The sequence below is a fragment of the Oryctolagus cuniculus genome, chromosome 1 (genome assembly GCF_964237555.1).
Source record: "Oryctolagus cuniculus chromosome 1, mOryCun1.1, whole genome shotgun sequence".
In the NCBI taxonomy this organism is placed as follows: Eukaryota; Metazoa; Chordata; class Mammalia; order Lagomorpha; family Leporidae; genus Oryctolagus; species Oryctolagus cuniculus.
In genome coordinates this window covers 215,668,820-215,695,040 of record NC_091432.1, presented here as the reverse complement: position 1 = coordinate 215,695,040, position 26,221 = coordinate 215,668,820, and the positions used below count along the sequence as shown (strand labels likewise).

Genomic DNA, 26,221 nt, shown 5'->3' with positions numbered 1-26,221 from the left:
CATTTTATTTCTCTGAGCTGCAGTTGTACATTTTAAACTTAATCCTAAGCCTGGATGAGAGGCAAGTTGATTTGGATAGGTAAGGTAGCTTCTCCTGTTTAAGCTTGCTATTGTATTAAAAATAGTCAGAGATGGGTGAGTATAAGCAGGAAGAACCTTGTTATTTATCTCCATTTTGCTTATCGTCTAGACATCTGCAAGCCAACCGAAAATTTAATGCGACGCTTTCTTTGTATCCCATGGCAGTTTAGAGTTCTGGGCCGAAGGTGGTATCTGGACGACTTTTATCACACGCTAGCGTTCAACATCACGACGAGGGATGGAGCTCCGGTAGCATGTTTGGACCTGTACCCGACGACTAATTATACAGTGACTGTCACCCTCCTGGGATCTCCTGAGCAACACTCAGCGCAAGTCATGATAAGGACGGCACCGGCAGGTGCGTGTGCGTGTGCGTGTCTTTCTGTTGTCTGCCTCAGGACAGCGAGCTAAACGTGTGAACCAAGCTGTACAGTGTTGGGGGGGGGCGTGAAGAATGAGAGGCTGGGGCTCACGAGACTTGGGTTCCGGTTCTAACAAAATGCCGTTTGGGATTCAGGGTGCCTGAATCGTTACCATCCATCCATCTCCTTCTCCACAGGATTCTGGCACGTAGGGGTATGGAGCGAGGATAGCCTTTATTTAAGGCCTCCTTGGATTCCCTAGATTGGGAATTCTGTTTGGTGTTGTATCACTTGGTCCAAATTTTAGATGACAGAGCTCTCTGGGTGTTCATTATGGACAGCTAGAACCAGCTTCCAGGAAGCTAGAAATGGGAGCCCTGCTGTGATGGACACTGGCAAGCCCAAGAGGCCTCAGGATGGGCCATGCACAAGTGCAGTAGCTTGTCTTGGAGAGCGGTGGCCTCCTGTGGCTCAGGCTCTTTAGGAACTTTCTCTGTGGTCTCTGGAAGAAGCCATGCAGAGGCTAGCTGAGTTAGCTCCACAGCTCCCCCTAGTGGGAAGGGACCCAGGGTCTCTGTAGTTCCGTTTGTCCACGATTCCTTTGACAGCCGCATTTATGGGCAATCAGAAGAGGTGCTCCCTTTGAAGAACAGCAGAATCATAAAGGTGCTGCTCTTACCTCCCGAGGCTTCTCCCTGACCCTCACCACCTCACCACCCACCTTGTGGGTCGCGTGTAGGCAGTTTAGCCTTTGCGCTTTGAAGACAGGGCGCTAATGAGGGCCTCACAGCCTCTGAGGCTGAAATGACACTTTTTAATTTTATTCTCCATCTCAGATTGGGCCTGGACACCTTGTCTGATGGGTGTCAGCAGAGGGTGCTCCGTGGCATCATAACACTAACCCCAAGTACATTGCTGGCTGCTTAGTCATGTTCACAGTCTGAGTATTCCCTCCAAAGTAACATCTGAAAATAAAATTCACCTCCCATTGTAAATTAAACTGTAGGGGCATTAACATCCCAGATTCTCTCCTCCGCAGTGTTTTCCCTGCTGAGTTTCAGCTGAGTGTTCTGGCTGCTGCAACCTAGAACACTTGTTTTGTGATGGGTGTCACTCCTTCCCTGTGCCAGGATATTGAGGCACACAGCAGGTTTCAGGGACATCGAGGCCGGCAGGATGGCTGGAGCAGTGAAGTGGGGGGGGGGGGCGGGGAGCAGAAGTAGGAGATGAGGTCTGAACCCTAGCTTGATCATGCAACGGGGCCCCCTGCTGTCAAGTTCAGGAAGAAGTCATTGTTACTGTCTCCTTTGCAATGTAGACCTTCAATTACCAAAGGTAAGTATAAGCTAGCATGTCCTTTTCCAGCTTCTGTAGCTAGAGCCTGCCGCCTGTCAATGTAAGCCTCACTGGAGAAATCTTTTCTCATGAAGTTGGTTGTATTCATTCTGACACTGTGTTTGCACACATCTGGGGCAGAATCCGCCATCCTTGGAAGTGTGAGTTGCAGAAGTTAAGTCGCTGCTTGGGCTGTCTGCACTCCATATGGGACCCTGGTGTGTGTCCCAGCCTCTCTGCCTCCAGTCGGCTTGCTGCTAAAGCACAGCCTGGGATGGCTCACACCTGGCACCCAGGTGGAGTTCTGGGCTCCTGGCTTTGGGCAGACCCAGCCCTGGTTGTTCTGGGCATTTGGAGAGTGAACTATGGATGGAAGACCTCTCTGTGTCTGTCTGTCTCTCTCCGCCTTTCAAATCAAATGAAAATAAAGAAAGAAACATAAAAGAAGAAAACTGTAGACATTTGCAGTTTGGTGGTTCCGGGCCTTCCTTGAGGCCCGTTGTGTCTGTTGAGAGCATTTTCGTTTTGCTTCTGCCTGGGGCCCTGTTTGCAGCCACTCCCTGCTGCCCGGAAGGTCTTTCTCATTGAGTGGAGGAGCCCCCTTCTGGCTGGGCAGGTCCCCGCTTTTTCAGACAGAAGCGCTCAGGAGAGATGCTGAGGCTGGCTGGCTGGCTGGCGTGCCTCCTCCACGCTCCTGAGTTTTTGCTCTTTTCTCTGAACTCCTGTTCCGAGCAGGATCCGGGGCACTGGTTCAGTTCTGAACTCCACAGGCTCCCATTACTGGTGCTCTGCCTCTGAGCCTTGCTTCCTGGCTGGGAGGTTTCACTTTCAACTCCATGGAGAATGACTCTCCGCTGAGCCTGGGGTGGCTGTTGAGTTTCTGGAACCTGTGCCTTTCTCTGGTCTCATGAGGTCCAGGAAATCTTCTGGGCTAATCGGTTTTCTCCCAGGTCCTATCTACCCACCCACCCACCTACCTACCCACCTATCTATCTCCCTCCTTTCTTTCTTCCTTCTTTTCTTTTTTCCGCATTTTCAAAATGCATCCTTTTATTTTCCCCCACAAACAGCCCCCCGTGTATATCTTAAGCAGGTGACAGTCATATGGTTTCTTCAGTGCTTCCCCGGGCGGGCGCGTGCTTTCCTGGCGCTTATGGCCAGAGGAGTCCCCAGGTCTCAACTGTTAGAGCTTTCTGCACAGCCACAAGTTCCTCTGACATTTGGGTAACTGGACACACACTCACTGGGTCACTTGTCTTCAATATAGTCCGCTTCTGGTCCTGAAGGCGTCCGCTGTGCTTTCTTGCAATGAACACTCTGGCTCCTTTAGCAGGGTCTCCTTTGGTCTTCGTATGTGCGAGAGTATACCAAGGGCCGTTGCAGCCCACGGGTCAGACGCCGGTGTTTACCCCTGTATGCTCAGGCTTCTCTCTAAGAAGCTGTTGTGTCTTGTTTACTGCTGAGGGTGCGGGGTGTGGGGGGGGAGTGTGGGGGTGTGGGGGTGGGGGTGGGGTGGGGGAAGGGCAGCCTGGGTGGGCTGTGGCTCCCTCCCACCTACGGCATGGACCAGCTAAGGAAGAGCCCACACACCTCAGCCTCTCTCCATGGACGTGGTGGGTGCGTGCCCATCTTCCCTTAAAATAAATTTCTGAGACTTAAAGCCCCTGTGATTTTCTGATGAGAACTGAAGTGCTCCCTCCTGCCACTGTGTCCTTTTCTACTCCGGAGAGGTAAGCCCTGGCCGCTCCACTTCTGGCTGAATTCCTGCTGTTCTGGCAGTTCTAAGCATTTCACCTTCCATCAAAGTCATTTCTGCTCCTTCTTTTTTCCCCAGGGAGGGCTACTACCTTTTGCTGGGCTTCAGTACCTTCCTCCTCTGTGATTGCTCTTTGATTTCAGCCTTAGATGGGTACTCTCCAAACACATGACTCTGCAGTCTGCCCTTGACCTTGTCCTAGGGATGGAATGCTGCCAGCGCGTTCCAGATCGCGCAAACACCCAGTGTGCTCAGAAGCTCTGTCCGCCTTTTCTCTCACCGGGACTGGCAGTATTTATTTCTGTTCTCTCAGCCCACCTCCCAGCCCTGGGCTCCACCAATCGCCATCCTCCCTGGATCCTCTGTAGTCAGTCCGTGTCTTTTCTTGGAGTTCTCACCGCCTGCATTCCAGGCAGACACACTTACAGCCTGTGTTCTCCATGTTCCAGCCCCAAAGACCAGGCCACCTTGAAACTTCACTTAACAGTGCTTGGGGAATTCTGCCCTGGTCTTTTCTGCTCTTTTATAAAATACCTCCGCGTTTCCCATAACCACACAGTGTCACAGTTCTAGTAATCAAAGAGGGGCTCCCCACTGATGCCTTTTCTGACACCCTATCTAAAAGAAGACCCTTCTGGATAGAATAACCCATGAATCAGGGCACCCTTTGTTTTGTAAGGGGAGGACATTTTCTCTGTTCTCCAAAATAGTCCTTTTTCTCGATGTTCTTTGATAATCGTAGACCACTTTCCCTGATCTAATAAGTAGCCCTCTTTTCTCCAGTCTCTGTAGAGCAGTCAAGTTTAGATGTATCTTCTTTCCCTTGCCTTTCCTTTTCTCTGGCTGGATCAATGCGGTTTCAAAGATACTTCTCCTCCTTAATGTGAACCCTCCACTTGATTTCGTTCTCTCCTAATCTTGTCCCATCTGCAAGACTAAAACCTGCTTTGTAAATGGATTTTATTGCTTTTTCAGAGACTGGAGAAAGTCTCATTTCTAGAAACAGAATTCTAGCCTACATTTTTACATGTAGCATTTGCGTTTGTAGCACTTCCACTGGAGTTTTTCCCTACTTTAACCCAAGAAGAATCCCTGCTGTGGAATCCCCAGTCTGGGTTTCTGTGAAACAAATCGTCCAAAGCTGTTTGGATGCCCGCAATGTTGGAGTGAACCACGGGCCAGTGGAGAGACCACGGATCCAGTAATTTGCAGTTCTTGCCTTAGCCCTATTCTAAATAGGATGAAGAAGTACAGAATGTGGGGCACTGGATTGCCTACTAATGTCCAGCTCCCCAAAATACTCCCTAAAAATCTCCCCCAAATCTCCTAGCAATGCTGTCATGCTGTGCCTCCAAGTTTAGCAAGTAAGAGAATTACTTAGAAGGCTTATTCAAAACAGGCTCCTAGGGCAAGTGTGGATCAGTGGTTAGGATGCTCCTGTCCCACATCAGAGTGCCTGGGTTTAGTCCCTGGCTTGGGCTCATAATTCCAGTTTCCTGCCAATGCAAATGTTGGAGGGCAGCAAGTGATGGCTTAAGTTGTTGGTTTCCTGCCACCCACATGGGAGATCTGGATTGAGTTCCCAGGGCCTGGCGGCAGGCCCACCCATTCTTGGCCATTGTGGGCATTGGGTGAGTGAATCAGTGGATGGGAGCTCTGTCTGTCTGCCTATCTGTCTGTCTCTGTCTTTCTACAACTTGAATTTGCTGTCTGTCTCTTGAATTTAAAAACACCCCCAAACACAGGTTCTGTTCCATAGATTCTGATGTAGAACGTCTGGGGAGGAGACCTCAAATTTTCATTAAAAATTTACTTTTATGTATTTATTTTTGTTGATACACATAGGCATTTCTTCTTCTTTTTTTTTTTTTTGATTTTTTATCTTTATTGGTTTTAGCTCCCACGTTTAAGGGAGAACATGCAGTGTTTGTCTTTCTGTGTCCAGCTTATTTCACTCAACATGACGTCCTCCAGTCATATCCGTTTTCATGCAAATGGTAGACTTTCTTTTTTTATAGCTGAATAATATTCCATTGTATACATATGCCACATTTTCTTTATTCATCTGATGATGGACATCTGTTGGCTATTGTGAACAGTGCTGCTGTAAACGTGGCGGTGCGGGTATTTCTTTGATACTAAAGTTTCATGTTTAGTAAGCTCCAGGCCTTGTAGTATTGGCGCTTCGCATTTGGAGCAGCACTGCTTTAACCACACAGACTGTAGCTACTTCTGGACACTGTAAAGGCCCTGCTTGCAGCAAGAGATGTGCTTTTAAAAAACAAAACAAAGCAAAAAGAAAAAAAAAATCAAAACAAAAACCAGCGATAGCTAACGGAGTTCTGTCTGCTTGTGCCTTAGCAGCCTATGTGTTCCATCTTTGCCTGAGCTGTGAAGTTTCCCTGGTGACTGGGTATCCCGTGTCTGTTCCTGTGTCACAGCTGCAGACAGGAACCCCAGCACCCCGTGGCACTTTGCTTCCCTGTGCAGCCCTTGTCACTCTTCCCACTTCCTCCCACCCACGGTTTACACAGGGCAGACAGACAAATGAGGAGTAAAGCACCAACCTGATCCGGGCAAGTTCCCAGGAACTGCCCCCAGGACAGAATTTCAGGCAAAAGCAGTACTAGAGGAGGAGGCTTAGCTTTGTGGCCAAATCGAGCTTCTTACTCCCCCCCCCCTTTTTTTTTAAATAAGGGCAACTGGGACTCTCGGGGGCCTTGTTGTGGCTTTGCCCACCAGTCACAGATGCAAGAGTCTGCGTCTTGTTTGCATGGTGACCTGTAATACATGAACTCTACCCACCAGGAATTACCCAAGGAGTGGTAGTTGCCTGCTGGTTGGATCGCATATTCGTTCTTCCCTCCTTGAGGATTCAAGAGAAGGCAGTGGAAGGAATCCGGAATTGTCCTTTCCTTTCTGGAAATGGGAAGATCCGCAAGGAGTGACCGTTACCACTTCAGCGAAGGACTTGGCCTCTGCAGTGGTAGAGGGTTGAACAGGAACGGCCCATTGTCGCTCTAGGAGTTGATGCCAGGAAAGCAATTCAAGTTATTTTTGGGTGCTTTCAACTTTATTTGTTTCAACATCCCCATTTCTCAAGATTTATTATTTATTTGAAAGGCAGAGTTGAGGAAAGAGAGAGATGTCTTCCATTTGCTGGCTCATTCCTCAGATGGCTATAACGGGTCTCCCATGTGGGTGGAAGGAGCTCAACTACTTGGGCTGTCTTCCCACTGCTCTCCCAGGTACATTGGCAGGGAGCTGGATTGGAAGTGGAGCAGCTGGGACTCGAAGTGATGCTGGCATCACAGGCAGTAGCTTAACCCACTATGCCACAACACTGGCCCCTGAATGATTTGTTTATCTTCATTATTTCAATTGTCTATCAAATTTTGTTATTATCAATATACATAATTTATTCATATACTAAAAGCATTAATCCTAATTTATTATTTGTGTCAAACATTTCCTCTGTTTTATAGCATCTTTTAATTTTGTTTATGATGAATAATTTTTCTTAATTTGAGAACCAGAGAGAGAGTTCTCATTCACTAGTTCATTCCTCAAATGCCTACAGTGTCAAGGGCTGGGCCCGGGTCAAAGCTAGGAACCAGAAGATCAATCCAGATCTCCAAGTGCCTTGCAGGACCCCAGTTACTTGAGCCATCACCATTGCCACCCAGAGTTTGCATCAGCAGGAATTCTGGAGTCAGGAGCCAGAGCTGACGGTCAAACCCAGGCGGACAGAAGTTTTCCATCCCTTAATGGTCGAAATGGCCAGGGTTGAGCCAGGCCAAAGCCAGGAGCTAAGAGCTCCATCTAGGTCTCCCACATGGGTTGCAAGAGGCCAAACATTTAGGCCATCTTCTGCTGTTTTTCCCGGGCCATTAGCAGGGAGCTGGATCAGAAGTGGAACAGCTGGGACATGAACCGGTGCTCATGTGGGACGCTGGCTTCATAGGAAATACTTTCCCCACTACGCCACAGCATTGACTCCTGGATGAGCTCGTTCTCTCTCTCTCTCTCTCTCTTTCTTTAATATTTATTTATTTGAAAGAGTTACAGAGAGGCAGAGGCAGAGAGACAGAGGTCTTCCATCTGCTGGTTCACTCCCCAAATAGCTGCAATGGCCAGAGCTGGACCTATCTAAAGCCAGGAGCCTGGAGCTTCTGGGTGCAGGGGCCCAAGCACTTGGGCCATCTTCCACTGCTTTCCCAGGCCATAGCAGAAAGTTGAATTAGAAGAGAAGCAGCCAGGACTCGAACCAGTGCCCATATGGGATGCCGGCACTGCAGGCAGCTGCTTTACCCACTACACACATCACGGACCCCAGATGAGGTCATCTGAACTGTTGGCCTTTTATGGTGTTTTATGATCTGAAAGTTTTAGATTTCTTGACAATCCAATCTGCAAATGTTTTCCTTTGTGATTTATTACATTAAGGTTAAATACAGAATTTTTAAACAAAAGAATTTATATCCTTATTTACAGGGAAGTTTTTTTTTTTTTTTTTGACAGGCAGAGTGGATAGTGAGAGAGAGAGACAGAGAGAAAGGTCTTCCTTTTGCCGTTGGTTCACCCTCCAATGGCCGCCACAGCTGGCGCGCTGTGGCCGGCACACCTCGCTAATCCGATGGCAGGAGCCAGGTGCTTCTCCTGGTCTCCCATGCGGGTGCAGGGCCCAAGCACTTGGGCCATCCTCCACTGCCTTCCGGGGCCACAGCAGAAAGCTGGACTGGAAGAGGGGCAACCGGGACAGAATCCGGCGCCTCTACCGGGACTAGAACCCGGTGTGCTGGTGCCACTAGGTGGAGGATTAGCCTAGTGAGCCTCGGCGCCGGCCTGCAGGGAAGATTTAAAGTGACCTGCATGCCATATAAAATACAAGATAGATTAGAAGTCTAAGCCTAAGAGGAAGGAAAACAAAGCAGAAACATTAAAAAAAAAAGTAAGCATATAGTTAAGAATAATTTGTATCCTTATACACCTTGTTCATTAGTGGATCACAGATTTGAGTGTAAGTTTTCTACCCCTCCAATCAGAAAGGGAGCCAGTACAATTTCTAGAAGGTAAGAGCACAGCAGTGTTTTCTGAGGGAACAATTTTGTCTCAACAGCAAGATCAGCTAGGAGTTTCTGATTTCAGGTGGTCTCATAAATATGACAGTGTATGAGCAATGCTTGGTAAGTCTGTTTTTATATTGCTTTCTCCATGGCTTATTGTATTATAGAAAAACACAATTTATTGTGGGGTGTCCCAGGAGAGATGCATTAGCAATGCCCATTCTTGGGGCTAGCATTGTGGTGCAGCCAGTAACCAGCAGCTGCTTATGATGCCGGCATCCAGTATCAGAGCCCTGGTTCGAGTCCCGGCTGCTCTGCTTCCGATCCTGGTTTGTGCCGATGTGCTTGGGAAAGCAGCGCAAGATGGCCTAAGTGCTTGGGCCCCTGCCACCCGCTTGGGAGACTAGGATGGCGTTCCAGGCTCCTGGCTTTGGCCTGGCCCAGGCCTGGCTTTTTGCAGCCATTTGGAGAGTAAATCAGCACGTGGAAGATCTCTTTGTTTCTGTTCTCCATCATACTGCCTTTCAAATAAATAAATCTTTTTTAAAACTTAAAAAAAAATGCCCATTCTCTGGTGATCTGGCTTGATTCAGGGGTAGGTTTTGGGTATTTGGGTTGTTTAGAAGTGTGACTGTAGTCCATTTCTTTCAGGCAAGTTTTCCTAAACATTGTGTCTTTCAGCTGAGGTTAGATGAATGTGTGGTATCATTGAGACTGCCTTCTCTCCTGAGTGCCCACCGTGTTGCCAGTGAGATAACAAAGCCTGGGGCCTGCCTAGGAGGCTGCCGGCCTGTGTTGAAGGCAAGCCCGTCGGGAGCTGAGCCAAGGGCGCTGCTTGAATCTGCTCTGGGAAGGAATGGGCAGCCCCCGCCTCCCAGTTCCTCTCCTTATGATAAAGTCACATGTTTTCAGTCTGGAAACTTTCAACACAGTTTTAACCAGATACCATGTTTGTCTAAAGAAGAATTTCAATAAAATAGCAGCGAAATTCCCAGCTTTGACCAGTGTTATATTTTACAGTTCCCACTAAGATAAACTGCTTGCAAAATGTACATCCAAGAGCACTGAAATGATACCACTATTTATAGAGCAGTTATAAAAGTAGTAAGTTTGCTCTCAGTGGAGTTGATTTATAGCAATTCTTTCTGGCAACACTTAGCTTACAAAGCCAACTGTCTGTTTAGGCTACTTCTGATTAGAGATTTAAAAACTGTATCATTTATATATAAAAGAATGCTTTTCTCAGTTCTCAGAGGATTGCATGCATTTAGATATTTCTAAAATAGTGTCAGTAAGTTTTTTTTTTTTTTTTTAAGAATAGGGAACAGAGTATTCTTCCCATGAAGAAAAACACTAGGAGAAAACCATAACTCTTTTTTTTTAAAGGTTTATTTTATTTATTTCTTCGAAAGGCAGAGTTACAGAGACAAAGAGGCAGAGGCAGAGACAGAGGAGACGGGGGTCTTCCATTGCTGGTTTACTCCCTAAATGGCCGCAATAGTTGGAGCTGCGCTGATCCAAAGCCAGGAGCCAGAAGCTTCTTCCGGGTCTCCCACATGGGTGCAGGGGCCTAAGCACTTGGGCCATCTTCCGCTGCTTTCCCAGGCCATAGTAAAGAGCTGGATCAGAAGTGGAGCAGCTGGGACTTGAACCAATGCCCACATGGGATACTGGCTCTGCAAGTGGTGGCTTTGTCCATTACACCACAGCACCAGCCCCAGAGAAAAACGTAACTCTTGAGACTGCTTTATGACCCAGGTTTTCTAACAGCATGCATAATTTGAGATCCATGTTGACCTTATAAACCGTCTCCACAATTGATTCACATCTTCAGAATCAAAGTCTAACCAAAAGCTAATAAAGACTGTAAGTAACTTAATGTCATTTCTGATCATTTTCCACAAAAGAAGACATATTTATACCAGGCTTCTGTAGGGCAAGGGTCAGGTCTGAAGTCCACCTGCTTTTCGTGTTAACCGTTAGGCTGAGAGACTCATCCTTGCAGTAGGTCAATGTCAAACGGAATGTCAGATCATTTGCAGTATCCACAGCAGAGGGAGAAGAAATGTTGTTTCTAAAGGCGAAACAGTGACCTTGTAGATGCAGCTGAGTAGGACTGTACGCCTTGTCTTTACTCTTGGAGATGAGGATGTTATTTAGAATAGGAGCCCTCTACTTAGCAGGTCCTGAATGGCGCCGAAGGAACCAGGTGCTTGCTGCCACCCTCACCACCCCCCCTTGTTCTAATCATGCATACAGCTCCCCACCCCCACCCCCCTTGTTCTAATCATGCATACAGCTCCCCACCCCCCACCCCCCCTTGTTCTAATCATGCATACAGCTCCCCACCCCCCCTTGTTCTAATCATGCATACAGCTCCCCACCCCTCCTTGTTCTAATCATGCATACAGCTCCCCACCCCTCCTTGTTCTAATCATGCATACAGCTCCCCACCCCCACCCCACCTTGTTCTAATCATGCATACAGAGAGTGTTCTCCCAGGCAGAAGCCAGAGAAAAGGTCATGTACTTCTCGCTCTAAAATCTCTGCAATGGTCTGCATGTTGCTCTCCTCCAAAACTCATGTTGAGACTTAATCCCCAGAGCCCTCCATTAATGGTGTTTAGAGGTGGGGCCTCTGGGAAGCAGTGGGGGGGGGGGGTCCATAGAGAGACCCAGAGTAGCAGCCATTATGGAACAGTGTAGCTTAGGTATTGTGAACAGTGCTGCACTAGTGCAGCTGTCTCTTCAGTGTACTGATTTCTTTTGGACATACACGCGTTGGTGGGATTGCTGGATTTTATATTTTTGGGTTTTTTTGAGGAGCCTTGATACTGTTCTCCATAATGGCTGTAGTAGTTTCTGTTCCCACCAACAATAAATGAGAGTTCCCCTTTCTCTACATCATCACTGGTATGTGTTATTTTTTGTTGTGCAGCTTTGGAGAAATTTGGTGTAGCCTAATTCTTTGACTTGTGGATGTTATTTATTTAGTTGAGTGGAGATCTTGAGAATTTTTTCTTTATGTTTAAAGTCTAATAGTTTAATTTGAATGAGTTTTGGAATTGGTTGTTCTGAGTCAGCTTTCTTAGGTACCTGGTATATGTTGTCAGTGTGTACATTTTTGTAAAGTAGCTTTAAAAATTAATTCTGTCTCCATGGTTTGCTTCTCTTCTTTAGTGACTTTAATTATACATATGTTGGATCTTTGCTGATATTCTATTTCAGCCACTTTTTTAATGTCCTTTTTGTTCTTTTTTGGTGTTTTCCTACATTTCTTCAATGTCCCTTATGAAATATCATTCTAATATATTCCTCTGTAGGCACTGTGAAATTCTTGGTTTTATTTCTCATATAATCTTATCTTTCTTTTCCACCCCCACCCCACCCCCGAATTCAATCATTTCTGTTCCATTTCTTTTCTACCTTTTGTCCATTTTTGTTCTTAGTTTTTAATTTTCTGACTCAGGGTGTTTTCTTCACACCCTCAAATGCCTGTTTGAGAATATTTGTTTCAGTTGATTGTGCTACAGGGTTTCTCCCCTGACTTGTAGGGTCCCCTCCACCCCCCATGAAGCCTGCTTTTGTTACCAGAAAGGGTGGTTTAGGATGGTTAACCAGATCGCTAAGTTAAGAGTGCCCTCTTCTGTCAGTTTCTTCGAAGGGTGTTTCTGGTTCGGCGAGGGTGGGCTGAGTGGTGTATTTTTCTGTCTGGGTTCTGTTCTGCCCCTGGGAGCTTGTGCTTCCCTCGTCACCGCCGGGTCTCCGCAGGACACTGATTGTCTCCTCGCTTCCTGGAAGCAGCGGCCTTCTGACCACTACCTGGTGCTTCACAGACTTTTCCTCTTGCATCGTCAGACTGCACGCCACGCCTCTCTTTCTGTGTTTTCTCTTCCTGGGAGTGATTCTAGCTCCCTCTCAGGCTCTTTTCCTCCCTCCCCTCACCCTCAGGTAGCTCCTCTGGGCACCCCTCACTGTCCACAAGGAGTCACTGGAACATGGTATTTAGTGTTCTGTTTATCGGTGATGTGGAGGTGGTCTCTTTTCCAATTACGCTGACAGCATCGGCTCTGTGTTGTGTTACTTGCTCTTCTTTTCATCTGAAGCAAATTGAAAAGGCTGTGTAGAGGGATTTAGACTGAGGGAGCCACCATTGTCCTTCAACTCCTTAGAGCCTTGATCTCGAATCTCCGTCCTGAGTGCTGACTTGAACACCTCAGTGGCTTTATTTCTACCTGGAATCCCTTCCTTCTTTTCTTCAGTTCCTGTTTCCCCCTCCCTCGGCTCCCCTCCCCTGCTCCCCTACCCCCTTCTCCCCAAGCTGAAAGCGAGTGTTCTTTCTAAATCTCCTTAGTCCATTCAGTGGAAGCATAGGTAGTAGTTTGGCAAGGCTCCTTCTAAGTCAGACTATCTGAATTCAAGTCTCAGCTCCGCCACTTACTGTCTCTCTACCTGTGGACAGGTTCCTTAACTTCCTGGTGCCTCAGTTGCCTGAACTGTGAAAATGGAAACAACAACCCCACCTTATGGGTTTGCTGTGAGGACTAAAGGGGTTAATACCTAAGGAGAACCAGTGCAATTGGTGACACAGTCAGCAAGGAGCTGTCCAATGTGAACTATAGTTTTGTTTTTTAAAGATTTTTTTTAAATTTTATTTTGAGAGGTAGAGTTACAGACAGAGAGAGAGGGAGAGACAGAAAGGTCTTCCATCTGCTGGTTCACTCCCCAAATGGCTGCAATGGCCAGAGCTGAGCTGATCTGAAGCCAGGAGCCAGGATTTTCTTCCAGGTCTCCCACATGGGTGCAGGGGCCCAAGCACTTGGGCCATCTTCTACTGCTTTCCCAGCCATAAGCAAAGAGCTGTATTGGGAGAGGAGCAGCCAGGACTTGAACCACAGCCCATATGGGATGCCGGTGCCACAGGTGGAGGATCAGCCTACTATGCCCGCTGCAGTGCCGGCCCCCCAGTGCGAACTATTAATTTACCTATTGGCTTTTATTCTTTGCTCCTTTGTATTTGTATTTTTGTTGTAAAGGGTGCAACTGTTCTCTTAGGGTCAGTGCGTATTGAGGGCAGAAACCGTGTCTTACCCAGGATACCTGCAGTCCTTTGGGTTAGCACAGGACCAAGTGTTTGGTGTTGCCTCTTACTGCTGATGGATCACATTTAAACAGTCAGGGACACTGCACCTGCCACCATCTAAGACCCTGAGAACATAGAGATGAAGGTGATGCCCCTCTCCTGGAGGAGCTCTAGCCATGGTGAGAGGCAGGGGTCCGTCATGGAACGCGTGAGGTGTAATTGATGTATTTGTAGGGTGCTGTGGGGACAGAGAGGAAGTCAGGATGGGTTTTTGTCCAGAGTTGCTCTGCGACACCAATGACACAGAAACAGAATACTAAGGAAGGGGTAAACTGGCGGGAGCCAGATTTTCTCTTTGGGGCATTCTTGCAGGTCTATTTTTTTTTTTTTTTTTTTTTTGACAGGCAGAGTGGACAGTGAGAGAGAGAGAGACAGACAGAAAGGTCTTCCTTTTGCTGTTGGTTCACCCTCCAATGACCGCAGTGGCCGGTGCACTGCACTGATCTGAAGGCAGGAGCCAGGTGCCTCTCCTGGTCTCCCATGGGGTGCAGGGCCCAAGCACTTGGGTCATCCTCCACTGCACTCCCTGGTTACAGCAGAGAGCTGGCCTGGAAGGGGGGCAACCGGGACAGAATCCGGCGCCCCGACCGGGACTAGAACCCGGTGTGCCGGTGCTGCAAGGCGGAGGATTAGCCTATTGAGCCGTGATGCTGGCCACAGGTCTGTTCTTCCAACTTCAAGATTCTGGATTTGATTGACACAGTGGATGGGGAAAGGAAGAGAGAAGACAGAGTGACCATTGAAAAGGAGCCGGAGAGGGAAGGTTTGCGTGAGACAAGGGCACGTACTTTTCTTAGCAAAGGAACCGAGAACGGGAGGAAGGGACTCAGGATGAGCACTGTTGGGGACTCTCTGCCCACCCTGCTGCCCCCAGTGAACTCGTCCTGGGTTCTGTCTGCCTGTGGTTCAAGCTGTACAGCCCCCTAGGTAGAGGGAAGGGGACTTAGAATGAGAATGTCACTCCCTGACCAAAGTTGGAACTGAACTGAACCAGTGAAGCATTCGTTGTGAGTAGAAGGAGCCGCCACCCCACCACGGCTGTCATGTGTGTTTGTGTGTGTGTGTGTGTGTGTGTGCACGTGAATATGCAATAATTGGTTTTATTTATTTGTTTTTATTATAAGTATAGTGATAAAGGACATGATTTTTTAAAAGGTTCATTTTATTTATTTGAGAGGGAGAATTACAGAGAGAGAGGGAGAGACGAGAGATCTTCCATCTGGTGGTTTACTCCCCAGATGGAAATGACGTCTGGGCCAGGCTGAAGCCTGGAGCCTGGAGCTTCTTCCAGGTCTCCCACATGGGTGCAGGGATCCAAGCACTTGGGTCATCTTTGCTGCTTTCCCAGGTGCATTAGCTGGGAGCTGGATTGGAAATGAAGCCCCTGAGACTCGAACTGGCGCACACACGGAATGCTGGTGTTTCAGGCAGTGGGTTAACCCACTATGCCACAATGCTGGCCCTGAATGATTGATTTTAATGGAATCAATATATACATGCCGTTCTTTATCTTGCTCTCTCTCTCTCTCTCTCTCTCTTTTTTTTTTTTTTTTCATTTTTGGCTTTGCCATGTTCTGTGGACATACTTCCATGCTACTTTGTATGATGTCACCTCATTCTCTTTGAGGAGGCATAGTTTTCTATCACAGGAAGGTATGCCAATTTATTCACTTATCCACTATGGAAGACAGGGAGGTTTTCATTTCCCCTTCAAGTTTTTATTACTGACCCTGCTACTGTGTGTGTGTGTGTGTATGATGTTTTATTGACTCTGAGATGCACATAATTTTCCCACAGTTTGATATTTATGAAATCTTTTTTTGTAAGAAGAATTATTTTATTTCCTTGAAAGACAGAGTTACAGAGAGAGGTAGAGCCAGAGAGAGAGAGAGGTCTTCTATTTTGCTGGTTCACTCCCCAAATGACCACCACGACCAGATCTGAATTGATCCGAAGCCAGGAGCCAGAAGCTTCTTCAAGGGCTCCCATGCAGGTGCAGGGGCCCAGGAAGTTGGGCCATCTTCTGCTTTCCCAGGCCATACCAGAGAGCTAGATCGGAAATGGAGCAGCTGGGACTCGAACTGGTGCCCATATGGGAGGCCGGCACTGCAGGCGGCGGCTTTACCCATTATGTCACAGTGCTGGCCCCAATATCTATGAAATCTTATAGTTATTATACAGCCAGACAGGTGGCTGCCACAAATATAATTGTTATTGCCCATGTGTGCATCAGATTAGTCAGAGCTGCTCGTAGTATTGTCACTTCTATTCAGTTATGGACATCAGTGATATTGTTTGTGTCTTGGGTTTAATGGTCCATTGAAGCTTTTTGAAAAAGGTTACATTATGGATTGACATCGAGGCAAAATTTATCAAGTATTTAAAAAACCATGGAAACAGAACAGCAAGTATAAGATCAAGTATCAGCATCTGAACGGGTGTCAAAGGCTTGCTAGAAAATTCTGGAGGAAATAGAGCACATTTTAAAGAAACACTGTCTTGCCCAAACTCTAGATAGCACATAGGATGATTATGAGTGGAAAAATGTACTGGGGGCCCACGCTGTGGCATAGCGGGTAAAGCCCATGTGGGCGCTGGTTCAAGTCCTGGCTGCTCCACTTCCCATCTAGCTCTCTGCTATGGCCTGGGAAAGTAGTGGAAGATGGCCCAAGTCCTTGGGCTCCTGCACCCATGTGGGAGACCTGGAAGAAGCTCCTGGCTTTTGGCTTCAGATTGGCACAGCTCTGGCCAACTGAGTAGTGAACCAGCGAATAGAAGACCTCTCTCTCTGCCTCTCCTTCTCTCTCTCTGTAACTCTGACTTTCAAATAAAAATAAATAAATAAATAAAAATATACTGATGATTCTTCATTGAACAGTGTTTGAAGGATGAGTCTTTGATATAGTGGTTAAATTGCTTACTGAGACACCTTCATCCCATATCCAAATGCCTGGGTTAAAGTCCCAGATCCACACCCATTTCCAGATTCCTGCTAATGTGTACCCTGGAAGGCCCTGGAAGGCAGCAGATGATTGCTCAATTAGTTGCATCCCTGATGTTCATATAGTAGGCTCAGACTGAGCTATGGGCTCCTAGCTTCCGCCTGGCCTTGCTCTGGCTATTACAGACATTTTGGGAGTGAACCAGTATATGGAAGATCTTTCCCTTGTTTCTCTGTCTCTGTCTTTTTTGCTATTCAAATAAAATGAAGATAAAAATTTATTTAAAAATTCATTGAGAAGTGTTGCATGCTGAATATGAAGACATTAATATTTTAGGATTATCTCAATCAATTTTGCTTGCATTTTTGTTTTATGATATGTGATAAAAATTTAATGTATACATGGGTCTGAAAAAGCCTTTTCAAACAGTATGAAATAATTCTAACAGCTAAGAAAAATAATTATGTCATAGTTTATTTGTCTCCCTCCCTTCCTTCCTTCCAATTTATTTATCTGACAGGCAGAGTGAGAGAAGAGAGAGAGTATAAGAGAGAAAGACGGCTGGTGCCACAACTCAATAGGCTAATCCTCCGCCTGCGGTGCCGGCACACCGGGTTCTAGTCCTGGTCAGAGCACCGGATTCTGTCCCGGTTGCTCCTCTTCCAGGCCAGCTCTCTGCTGTGGCCCGGGAGTGCAGTGGAGGATGGCCCAAGTGCTTGGGCCCTGCACCCGCATGGGAGACCAGGAGGAAGCACCAGGCTCCTGGCTTCGGATCAGTGTGGTGCGCCAGCCACGGCGGCCATTGGAGGGTGAACCAATGGCAAAGGAAGACCTTTCTCTCTGTCTCTCTCTCTCACTGTCCACTCTGCCTGTCAAAAAAAAAAAAAAAAATAAGAGAGAGAGAGAGTGAGAGAGAGAGAGAGAGAGATCTTCTATCTTCTGGCTCATTTCCCAAATGGCCACAACTGGCTGGGGTTGGTCCAGGCCAAGCCAGGAGCCTGGAACTCCACCCGAGTCTCCCACCCAAGTGGCAAGGGCCCAAGTACTTGGGCCATCTTCTGCTGCTTTCCCAGGTGTGTTAGCAGGGAGCTGGATCAGAAGCGGAGCAGCCAGGACTCAAACCAGTTCTCTGATATGTGATGCTGGTGTTGCAAGTAGCAGCTTAGCCTACTGAGCCACGTGCTAGCCCTAGGATTTCTTTCTTAATGATGCATAAACTATTGATGTGACTTACAAGAATGGCATCTTAGATTTGATTAAATGTTTCCTAACTTTGCACATTTAGGCAGAACATGGAGATATGACATTGTATAACAAGTACTTTTTAAAAAAATTGTTTTCATTTTATTTGGAAAGGTGAGATGGGGGAGATAACCAAAGAAAGATCTTCCATCCTCTGGTTCACCCCTTTGAATGCACACAGCAGCTAGGGCTGGGCCAGGCTGAAGCCAGGAGCCCCGAACTCAATCTGAATCTCCCATGTGGGTGGCAGGGACCTAAGTAACTGAGCCATCATCTTCTGTCTCCCAGGGTGTGCATTAACAGGAAGCTGGATCAGAACTGAGCCAGGCATTCCAGGATGGGACGCAGGCGTCTTAACTACTAAGCCAAATGTCTGCCCCCTGCTGCACTTTTTAAGTTGAAATAGTTTTATTCAGCTGGAATCATTTTTTCCTTTAACATCAAGGTGGGACTCTAAAATCTAATATTACTTTGTCCATTTGGGTAACTGTTTCCCAACTCAATCCATTTCCTACTGATTTGAAATGCTACTCTCGTCAAATGTGAATTCCTATGAATAGATAGATGTATTTCTGGACTTTGCCCTGTTCCATTGATGTATTTGCTTCTTCCCTTTCCAGTAACCAAATGCTGAATTACTCTAGCATTCAGAGTGGGGGGTGTTGTCAACACAGGGGGACAGAATCATCCAGAAGAAGGCAAAAATTGGTTCTTGAGGGACAAAAATATTCTTTTTTGCATCTGAAACATAAAGATGTAGCATGCAATAGACACATGGTGTATCTGTGGTATTAAAATTTTCGGGGGAATCAGGTGAGCAGTTGGGAATGAAGGATGTCTTCTTATAAACACTCTTTCGGGGGATGTGAATGAAAAGATTGAGGCAAGGCTGTGGTTTGACAGCATGCACTGATCATCTGGTTGTAACCCCTTCCAGTAGTTTCCTTTCTTTTTTTCCCTTGCTATTCTCATTAATCTTCCCGAAGAAATTTAGCAGTTATTCCTTTTTGATCATTGAGTGTATCAAGCTGGTTTTAAAAATTAAATTTAACTAGTTTCTTTTTATTTATCTGAAAGGCAGAGAGATGTTGAGATGGCTTCCATCTGCTGGTTCACTCCCCTAATGTGCACAACAGCCAGGACTGGGCCAGGCCAAAACCAGGAGCCTGGAACTCAACCTGGGTATGTTGCATGGGTGGCAGAGACCCGTGTCCTTAAGCCTTCACCGGCTGCCTTCCCAGGGTGTGCATTACCAGGAAGCTGGACTAGGAAGTGGAGCCAAGACTCGAACCCACTCTGATACGAGATTCTGTGTCCTAAGTAATGTCTTAACCTCTGTGCCTACCCCCAGCCCACTGCCCCCTCGCAGCAGCCGGTGCATTCTGTAGGAACCTCGCCCCTTTGTTTCCTCTGTCTGACCACCCTTCCTCCAGGCGTTGGTGCCTCACTCCCTTGTGTGTCTGTTCACACATCACCTCCACAGAGGGCTTCCCTGACCATCCGCCGTCTTTCAACAATGCTTTACCAGCATACACAGCTACATGTGTGGTGTGTGCATGTATGTGTTGTATCATACATATACACATAAATGTAATTTGTTGACCTTGTTTATTTTCTTCCTCCTACACTAAAAAAATTCCATCAAGGCATGAACTTTCTTTTTCTTTCTTTCTTTCTTTTTCTTCTTCTAAGATTTATTTATTTGAGAGGCAGAGTTACAGAGAGAGAGAGGGAGAGACAGAGAGAGAGGTCTCTTCCGTGTGCTGGCTCACTCCCCAGATGTCCACAACAACCGAAGCTGAGCTGATCAGGAGCCAGGAGCTTCTTCCGGCTCTCCCATGCAGGTGCACGGGCCCTAGGACTTGGGCCATTTTCTGTTGTTTTCCCAGGCTATCAGCAGGGATGTTGGATCAGAAATGGAACAGCCGGGACTCAAACCAGTGTACATATAGGCACTGTACTGCAGGTGGAGGCTTAACCTACTACACCATAGCGCTGGCTCCAGGAACTTTCTTTTCTTACCACTTTCTCAAACTTAGCCTGGCACATGGTAAGAATGTTGTAAATATTTATTAAGTAAGTTCGTTGTGTGAACTTACCAGGTTCCAGAAAACTAAAGTATATTGCACTTAGAGAACTGACACTGTTCTACCTTCGAGTCTTTCCACTCAGGGACATGGCAGTTCTCTTTATTGTTCTATGTCTTCTAGAAACTTGAAGAAAAGCTGCGTTTAAGTTTTCAGTGTCTCTGATTTTCTTATGTGTAGTTATTTGAAGTGTGTGGCATCTCCTCTCATGAATAGGGGTCCTGTAGCTTTTTGATTGTGCATTGTTGCTGTTGTCTTAGTTCCCTGTTGTTGGAAGGACCCATGACTGTATATTTAGTAGCTTAAAAAACAGGAATTTACTGTCTGATAGTTCTGGAGCTCAGAAGTCTGAAATCAGAGGTGAATGCTGGCCCAGTGGTTGAGCTGTCCCTGTCCCATACCCATCTCTGTCTCCTGGCTCCAGCTTGCTGCTAATGTAGACCCTGGGAGGCAGTTGTGATGACCCAAGTTGTTGGTCTCTGCCACCCACATGGGAGACCTAGCCTGAGATCCTGGTCTCCGACTTTGGCCTTAGGCTGTTCCTGGCAACTGGTAAGTGAACCAAGAAATGGGAACTGTTTCTCTCTTTGCCTCTCAAATACATAAATAAATATTTTTTAAAAAGGCTGACATCAGCTTCATTCACTAAAACCAAACAAGCTGTCAGCAGGCTTGTGTTTTTTTCTGGGGAGATTGGGGGAGACTGTTTCCTGGCCCTTTCTATAGCTTTCTATAGCTGCCTAAATTCCATCCCATGGCCCCACCCTCCATCCTTAAAGCTCACCGGTTTATCTCTCTCTCTCTTTTTTTTTTTTTTTATAAAATGGGCTTCCAGGCCCCTCCCCCCTTTTAAGATTTATTTATTTATTTGAAAGTCAGAGTCACACAGAGAGAGGAGAGGCAGAGCGAGAGCGAGAGAGAGAAAGAGAGAGGTCTTGCATCCGCTAGTTCACTCCCCAATTGGATGCAACAGCTAGAGCTGTGCTGATCCGAAGCCAGGAGCCAGGAGCTTCTTCTGGGTTTTCCATGCAGGTGCAGCAGCCCAACCACTTGGGCCATCTTCTACTGCTTTCCCAGGCCATAGCAGAGAGCTAGATTGGAAGTGGAGCAGCCGGGTCTTGAACTGGTACCCATATGAGATGCTGGCACTGCAGACCAGGGCATTAACCCTCTGCACCACAGTGGGTGCCCCTAATCTCTGCTTTAATCCTTACATCTCCTTTCTCTAACCCTGATCCCTTGTCTCCCTGGTGTAAGGATCTCTGTAATATGCATTGAGCCCATCTGTATAATCTGCCTACCTTAATCACCTCTGCTAAGTGCTTCTGCCTTGTAAGATAGCCTCTGCACGGGTCCCAGGCACTAGGATGTAGGTATCTTAGGGGCGTCGTGATTCAGCCGACCACACGTGCTCTCGCAGATGTGTGGAGCACGATTACTTCTTGAATGTTCTTGTATTTGAGTGCACCGTGCCGGATTCCTGTTATTTTGTATTTATGTGTCCATTGTTTTCAAACATTCCATATTTGACTTGCAGTTGATTCTCTTAGTTCTACTGACAGTAATACCACTTATCCCTTTCTTTGTAGTATTTGTAGCTCATTTCTTTTGTGCCTTTTCTCTGCGTTGTCTAGAATCTCTTGACTAAGGCTAAATAATAGCTATGAGGCCATGCATTCTTGTGTTGTTAACTTACTAGAAATTGCTTCATTGTTTTACCGTTGAGTCTAATAATGGTTTCAAATAAACACTATTAAATTAAGGAGTCTTGGGGCTGGCTTTGTGGTATCGCAGGTTAAGCTGCCACCTGTGACACCAGTGTCTGCTATGGGTGCCTGTTCAGGTTCCGGCTTCTCCACTTCCAATCCAGTTCTCTGCTAATGACCTGGGAAGGCAGTGGAAGATGGCCTAAGTACTTGGGCCCCTGCACCCACATGGGAGGCCTGGATGAAGCTCCCATCTCCTGGCGTAGCCCTGGCTGTTGTGGCCATTTGAGGAGTGAACCAGTGGATGGAAATCAATCTCAATCTCTCTCCCTCCCTCCCTCTCTCCCTCCCTCTTTCCTTCCCTCCCTCCATCTCTCCTTCCCTCCTTCCTTCTCTCTCTGTAACTCTGCCTTTCAAATAAATAAATAAATAAACATCTTTAAAAAATTAAGGGGTTTCTATTAATTAAGTCCTAGTTCACTAAGATTTTAATTCAGGAATGTATATCAAGTGTATCAGCCACTACAATGATTAAAGTAACCTTAGGTTTTCTCTCTTTTGGCCTATTAATAGCCTTTTTGACAATGATTCTCTCTGTAGTCTGGACAAAGTTCTTCCTTGGCCTACTATACTGTTGTTGGAATGTACCACTGACTTTTACTTGCTGGTATTTCATTTTGGAATTTTTAATTTATATTAACAAGTGAGTTTGGCATAGCATATTTAGTGATTGGTTGTGCTATCCTGGTTCAGCTTGGAAACTGTGGACTAGTCATACTGAATACATTTAAAACCTTTCTGTAAGATATGGAATGGTGTAGGTGGTATTGGAGTTATCTGTATTCTGAAAGCTTCAGGAGTCATCTTCTACACCCAGCATGGGATTGCATTAGCCTGAATCACATATCTTCCCTTCCCTGCTGTGTCTTGCAACATTTGAAGCATGGCTGGCTTGTGACCTGTGGAACAAGTTTTCTCTGGGCAGAGCTTTCCAGGCCACAGAGAGAGGTCACGTCCACCAACGTGACTTCATCTGTAGAAACCCATCAGGCCAGGGGCTTACACCATCCAGCTTTGCCTCCCGTGGGACTTTCTTCTTTTTCAGGTGCATTGGGAGTTGTCTTTATTAATCATTAATCGGCACCGTGTCCCTCTGACACTTCTTCGCCAGTGTAATGTACGACTTCCAGTTTAGGGACGGGGTCCTTCCTGAAGGAAGTGACCTGTGATATCAGAGCTTTGAATAGAGTCTTTGTTTTAAAACGTTTGAGTTAGTGTACCTGTACCTCAAACCGTATCAGAGAGGAACTGAGTTTCTGATTGATTACCAAGCAGCTGAACAGAGGCCAGGAAACGCAGCTCTGATTGTTAAGAGATCAGGACGGTCAAACTAAAGGAACCTTCCTTGCCCCATTGCATGGTGGAAATCCCGTCCGCGTGGTGTAGCTTCCTTCCTTCCTCTCCTCCAGGAGCAATTCTCTGCTGAAATCCTGCTTTCGGGTCTACTTTTCAGACCCGTGCTTGTTTGTATAACCCAGGGTGTCCAAAACCCAGCACCAAAGAGCTGCCATTGTCAGCTTAGGAAACCAGGGGAGTGTGCAGTGAGCAGACCTTATTTTGAAAGGGAGATCCGATGATGGAGTATCTTTGGATCTTAAATCTTTTATCAGGACTGGGTTTATCTACAGATAAAAGAGGTGATTCTTGGAGAGCCATCACTAATTTCTCAGTCAAAATACTGCCGAATTTATGCAGATGCTTACCCTTGGAAACTGGTTCAATTAAAAGACCGTGCTTTTGTCTAGGGTGTGAATTGATTTTTCATCCTTTCTCCCTGCAGTGAAACAAACCATCAGTAATGTTTCAGTGTTTAATGACACCTGCTTGAGATGGAGAAGTCAGAAGACAGCTGATACAGAAGAGATGTACCTAGTAAGTGACTGAAAGGTATTTTATTTAAAGGCGTTTGTCTTGTGTGGGAGGTTTAAAAAATACCGGCACACCCCAAAACTCTGTCTCTACAAGAATTCCTGTGACATTTGCAATAATAAGGGAGAAAATGGCCACCACTAGTGCGCATGTGTGAAGACAGAACCCTTGGGGGGAGATGAGAAAGCCACGAGAGGGTCTTTGCTGCCCGTTTGTGTCCTGGTGCGTTAGCGCTCTGGCAGCGTCTGTGGGAGGCATGGGTGTGTGTGTGTGTGTGTGTGTGTACGTGTGTGTACGTGTGTGTGTGCGCGCGTGCCTCTGTTCACACCAGCGTTACCCAGGGTCCACCTGTGCTGTCTGGAGGCTGGAGGGCAACGCCTGAAGCTAGATGTGGTTGTGAGACAGGGGCGAGCATGGGCATGAGCTGTCAGTAGAAGAGATTACGTATGGGAAGGAAAGGCAGGCTCCTGGCCCAGGCGCTCGGCTGGTATGCAAGAGTGTGGGGTAACAGAAAGGGTGTGGGCAGAGGAGAAACCCCTCCCCAGCGAGTACCAGCTCAGTGAGGAATTACTTGGAATTCTTGATTTTCTTTCTAGGAAAATGTTCTTTGGCCTTGCTCCTGCAGTGTTTCCAGCAGGTTTTTTTTGTTTTTTTTTTAATTTTTTTTTTATTTGACAGAGTTAGACAGTGAGAGAGAGACACACAGAGAGAAAGGTCTTCCTTCCGTTGGTTCATCCCCCAAATGGCCGCTACAGCCAGAGCTGTGCCGATCTGAAGCCAGGAGCCAGGTGCTTCCTCCTGGTCTCCCATGCTGGGGCAGGGCCCAAGCACTTGAGCCATCCTCCACTGCCCTCCCGGGCCACAGCAGAGAGCTGGCCTGGAAGAGGAGCAACTGGGACAGAATCTGGTGCCCATATGGGATGCCGGCGCTGCAGGTGGAGGATTAGCCAAGTGAGCCACAGCGCCGGCCCCTCCAGCAGACTTTTGTGTTGGTCGTGTGCGCTGAGTACGTTACAGACACGAAAGAGACAATTGCCAGTAGTGGGGCTTTGGTCTTGGGTGGACTGTTATTTATTAGGCTGCAAATATTGTCATTGCAGTCACCAGGGCACCACAGCTCTCTTTGCTTGCTGTTGCATTTTCACTTTTTGAAGAAACTTTGCAGAGCCAAGAGGAGGAGAGGGAGAAAGCTCGTGCGAAAGGGTAGACATGGGGCGTTCAGCGCCTTCCGGCCAGCGAGTCACCAGAAAGCTGCCTTTTTTTTCTTTTTTTTTTTTTAATGTTTCAGTTCCACATTTGGGGCCAGAGATGGTATCAGAAGGAATTCTCCCAGGAAATGGTCTTCAACACCACGAGCAGCAGCCAGGCGCCAGCCATGTGCTTGGACCTGCGTCCGGGTACCAACTACAGTGTCCGCCTCCGGGCTTTGTCTGCTGAACTTCCCGTGCTCGTCTCCCTGACAACCCAGATAACAGGTACATCTTGAATAGCGGCTTTGCGATCAGCGAAGCCACCTCGGAGCTGCGGATAGGCCTGGATAAAAGAGGGACACTGTAGCTTTCTGTCCTTAGATAAAGAACTTCCAGACCGGAGGAAGGCCCCGGAACTGGAGGCCGGCACCGAGGGGCTAGCAGCTGTGACTGCGGCGTTTATTGCTTAGAAAGATGCTGACGTTGATTATGTCTGGGTGCGGCGTGCGTGAGTGTTGGTTACGTTCCTTCTGAACGTTTGGGACATCCACGCTGTCTGTTGTCTCCTGTTTAATTGGCATGCTACTGCAAATGCCTTAAGGGTAGGTTACTCTCTGGGGGAAACACGTCGGCAGCCCCACTGTGGTCCCTCAGTCAATTCACTGTCCCTTCATTTTCTCCTCTTTCCAAATCTGTGCCTTCACTTTACCCTGTCCCACACTCCGAGGAAATACTGGGAGCTTCTTGATTTTTTTTTTTCTGTCTCATTGAGATGGCAGAAGTGATCGGGCCAGGAGGTCCCACCTGCAGCCCCCACCCTGCCCTATACTGTGTGTTTTGCCTTCCCTCCTCTCCCTGCTGTGTGTGTGCCGTTACCAGCCTGTCTCCAGCTTGTCCGTTGGATTCCCTCCCTCTGGTTCATTCTTCATGTCTCCCAGTATAGAATTATCCCAGCCCTGTCAAGCTTGTTGTAATATTTCCCATTGCACTGAGAGGAAAGAAAAGACCGGCATCACTCTTTTGAGTGCTCTGGCTGCTTTGTCTTCGCTCGGCCTCTTTCTCACTAAAGCCCCTCCACAGAGGGGCCTGTCCTGCAGCCCCCACGGCCTTGCCTCCTGCTCCCCCTCCGGGGGTGTTTGTCTTCTCGCTTTACTGCGAGGGTCTCCGTTCGACTTCCGTCTTGCCAACTCCGGTGGCCGGTGCCACTCTTGCCTGGTGCTCTCGCGGCATCTGACACTCCCGCCGTCGGAAGCTCCTCGCCCCTGCTTTTGGTTCTGCCCGCCTCACTGCCTGCTCCCTCTCCTTGGCCACAGTTCGCTCCCTCTGCCGTTGCCGACCCCTCTCCAGCCTCCCTCTCTTCCTTTTCTGCCTAGTTGGTCTCTA

General features: G+C 47.3%; 1 protein-coding gene across 5 annotated transcripts in view; it reads left to right on the top strand.

Annotated features, from left to right (window-relative positions):
- Positions 1–26,221, top strand: part of SUSD1 (sushi domain containing 1) — a 143,337-nt gene that overhangs the window by 81,621 nt on the left and 35,495 nt on the right. For all 5 annotated transcript variants that reach the window (XM_070055604.1, XM_070055600.1, XM_008252259.4 and 2 more), the window contains exons 10-12: positions 247–439; positions 23,560–23,651; positions 24,937–25,123. In XM_070055604.1, the coding sequence (XP_069911705.1) occupies positions 247–439; positions 23,560–23,651; positions 24,937–25,123 (472 nt within the window). The remainder of the gene's footprint in view (positions 1–246; positions 440–23,559; positions 23,652–24,936; positions 25,124–26,221) is intronic.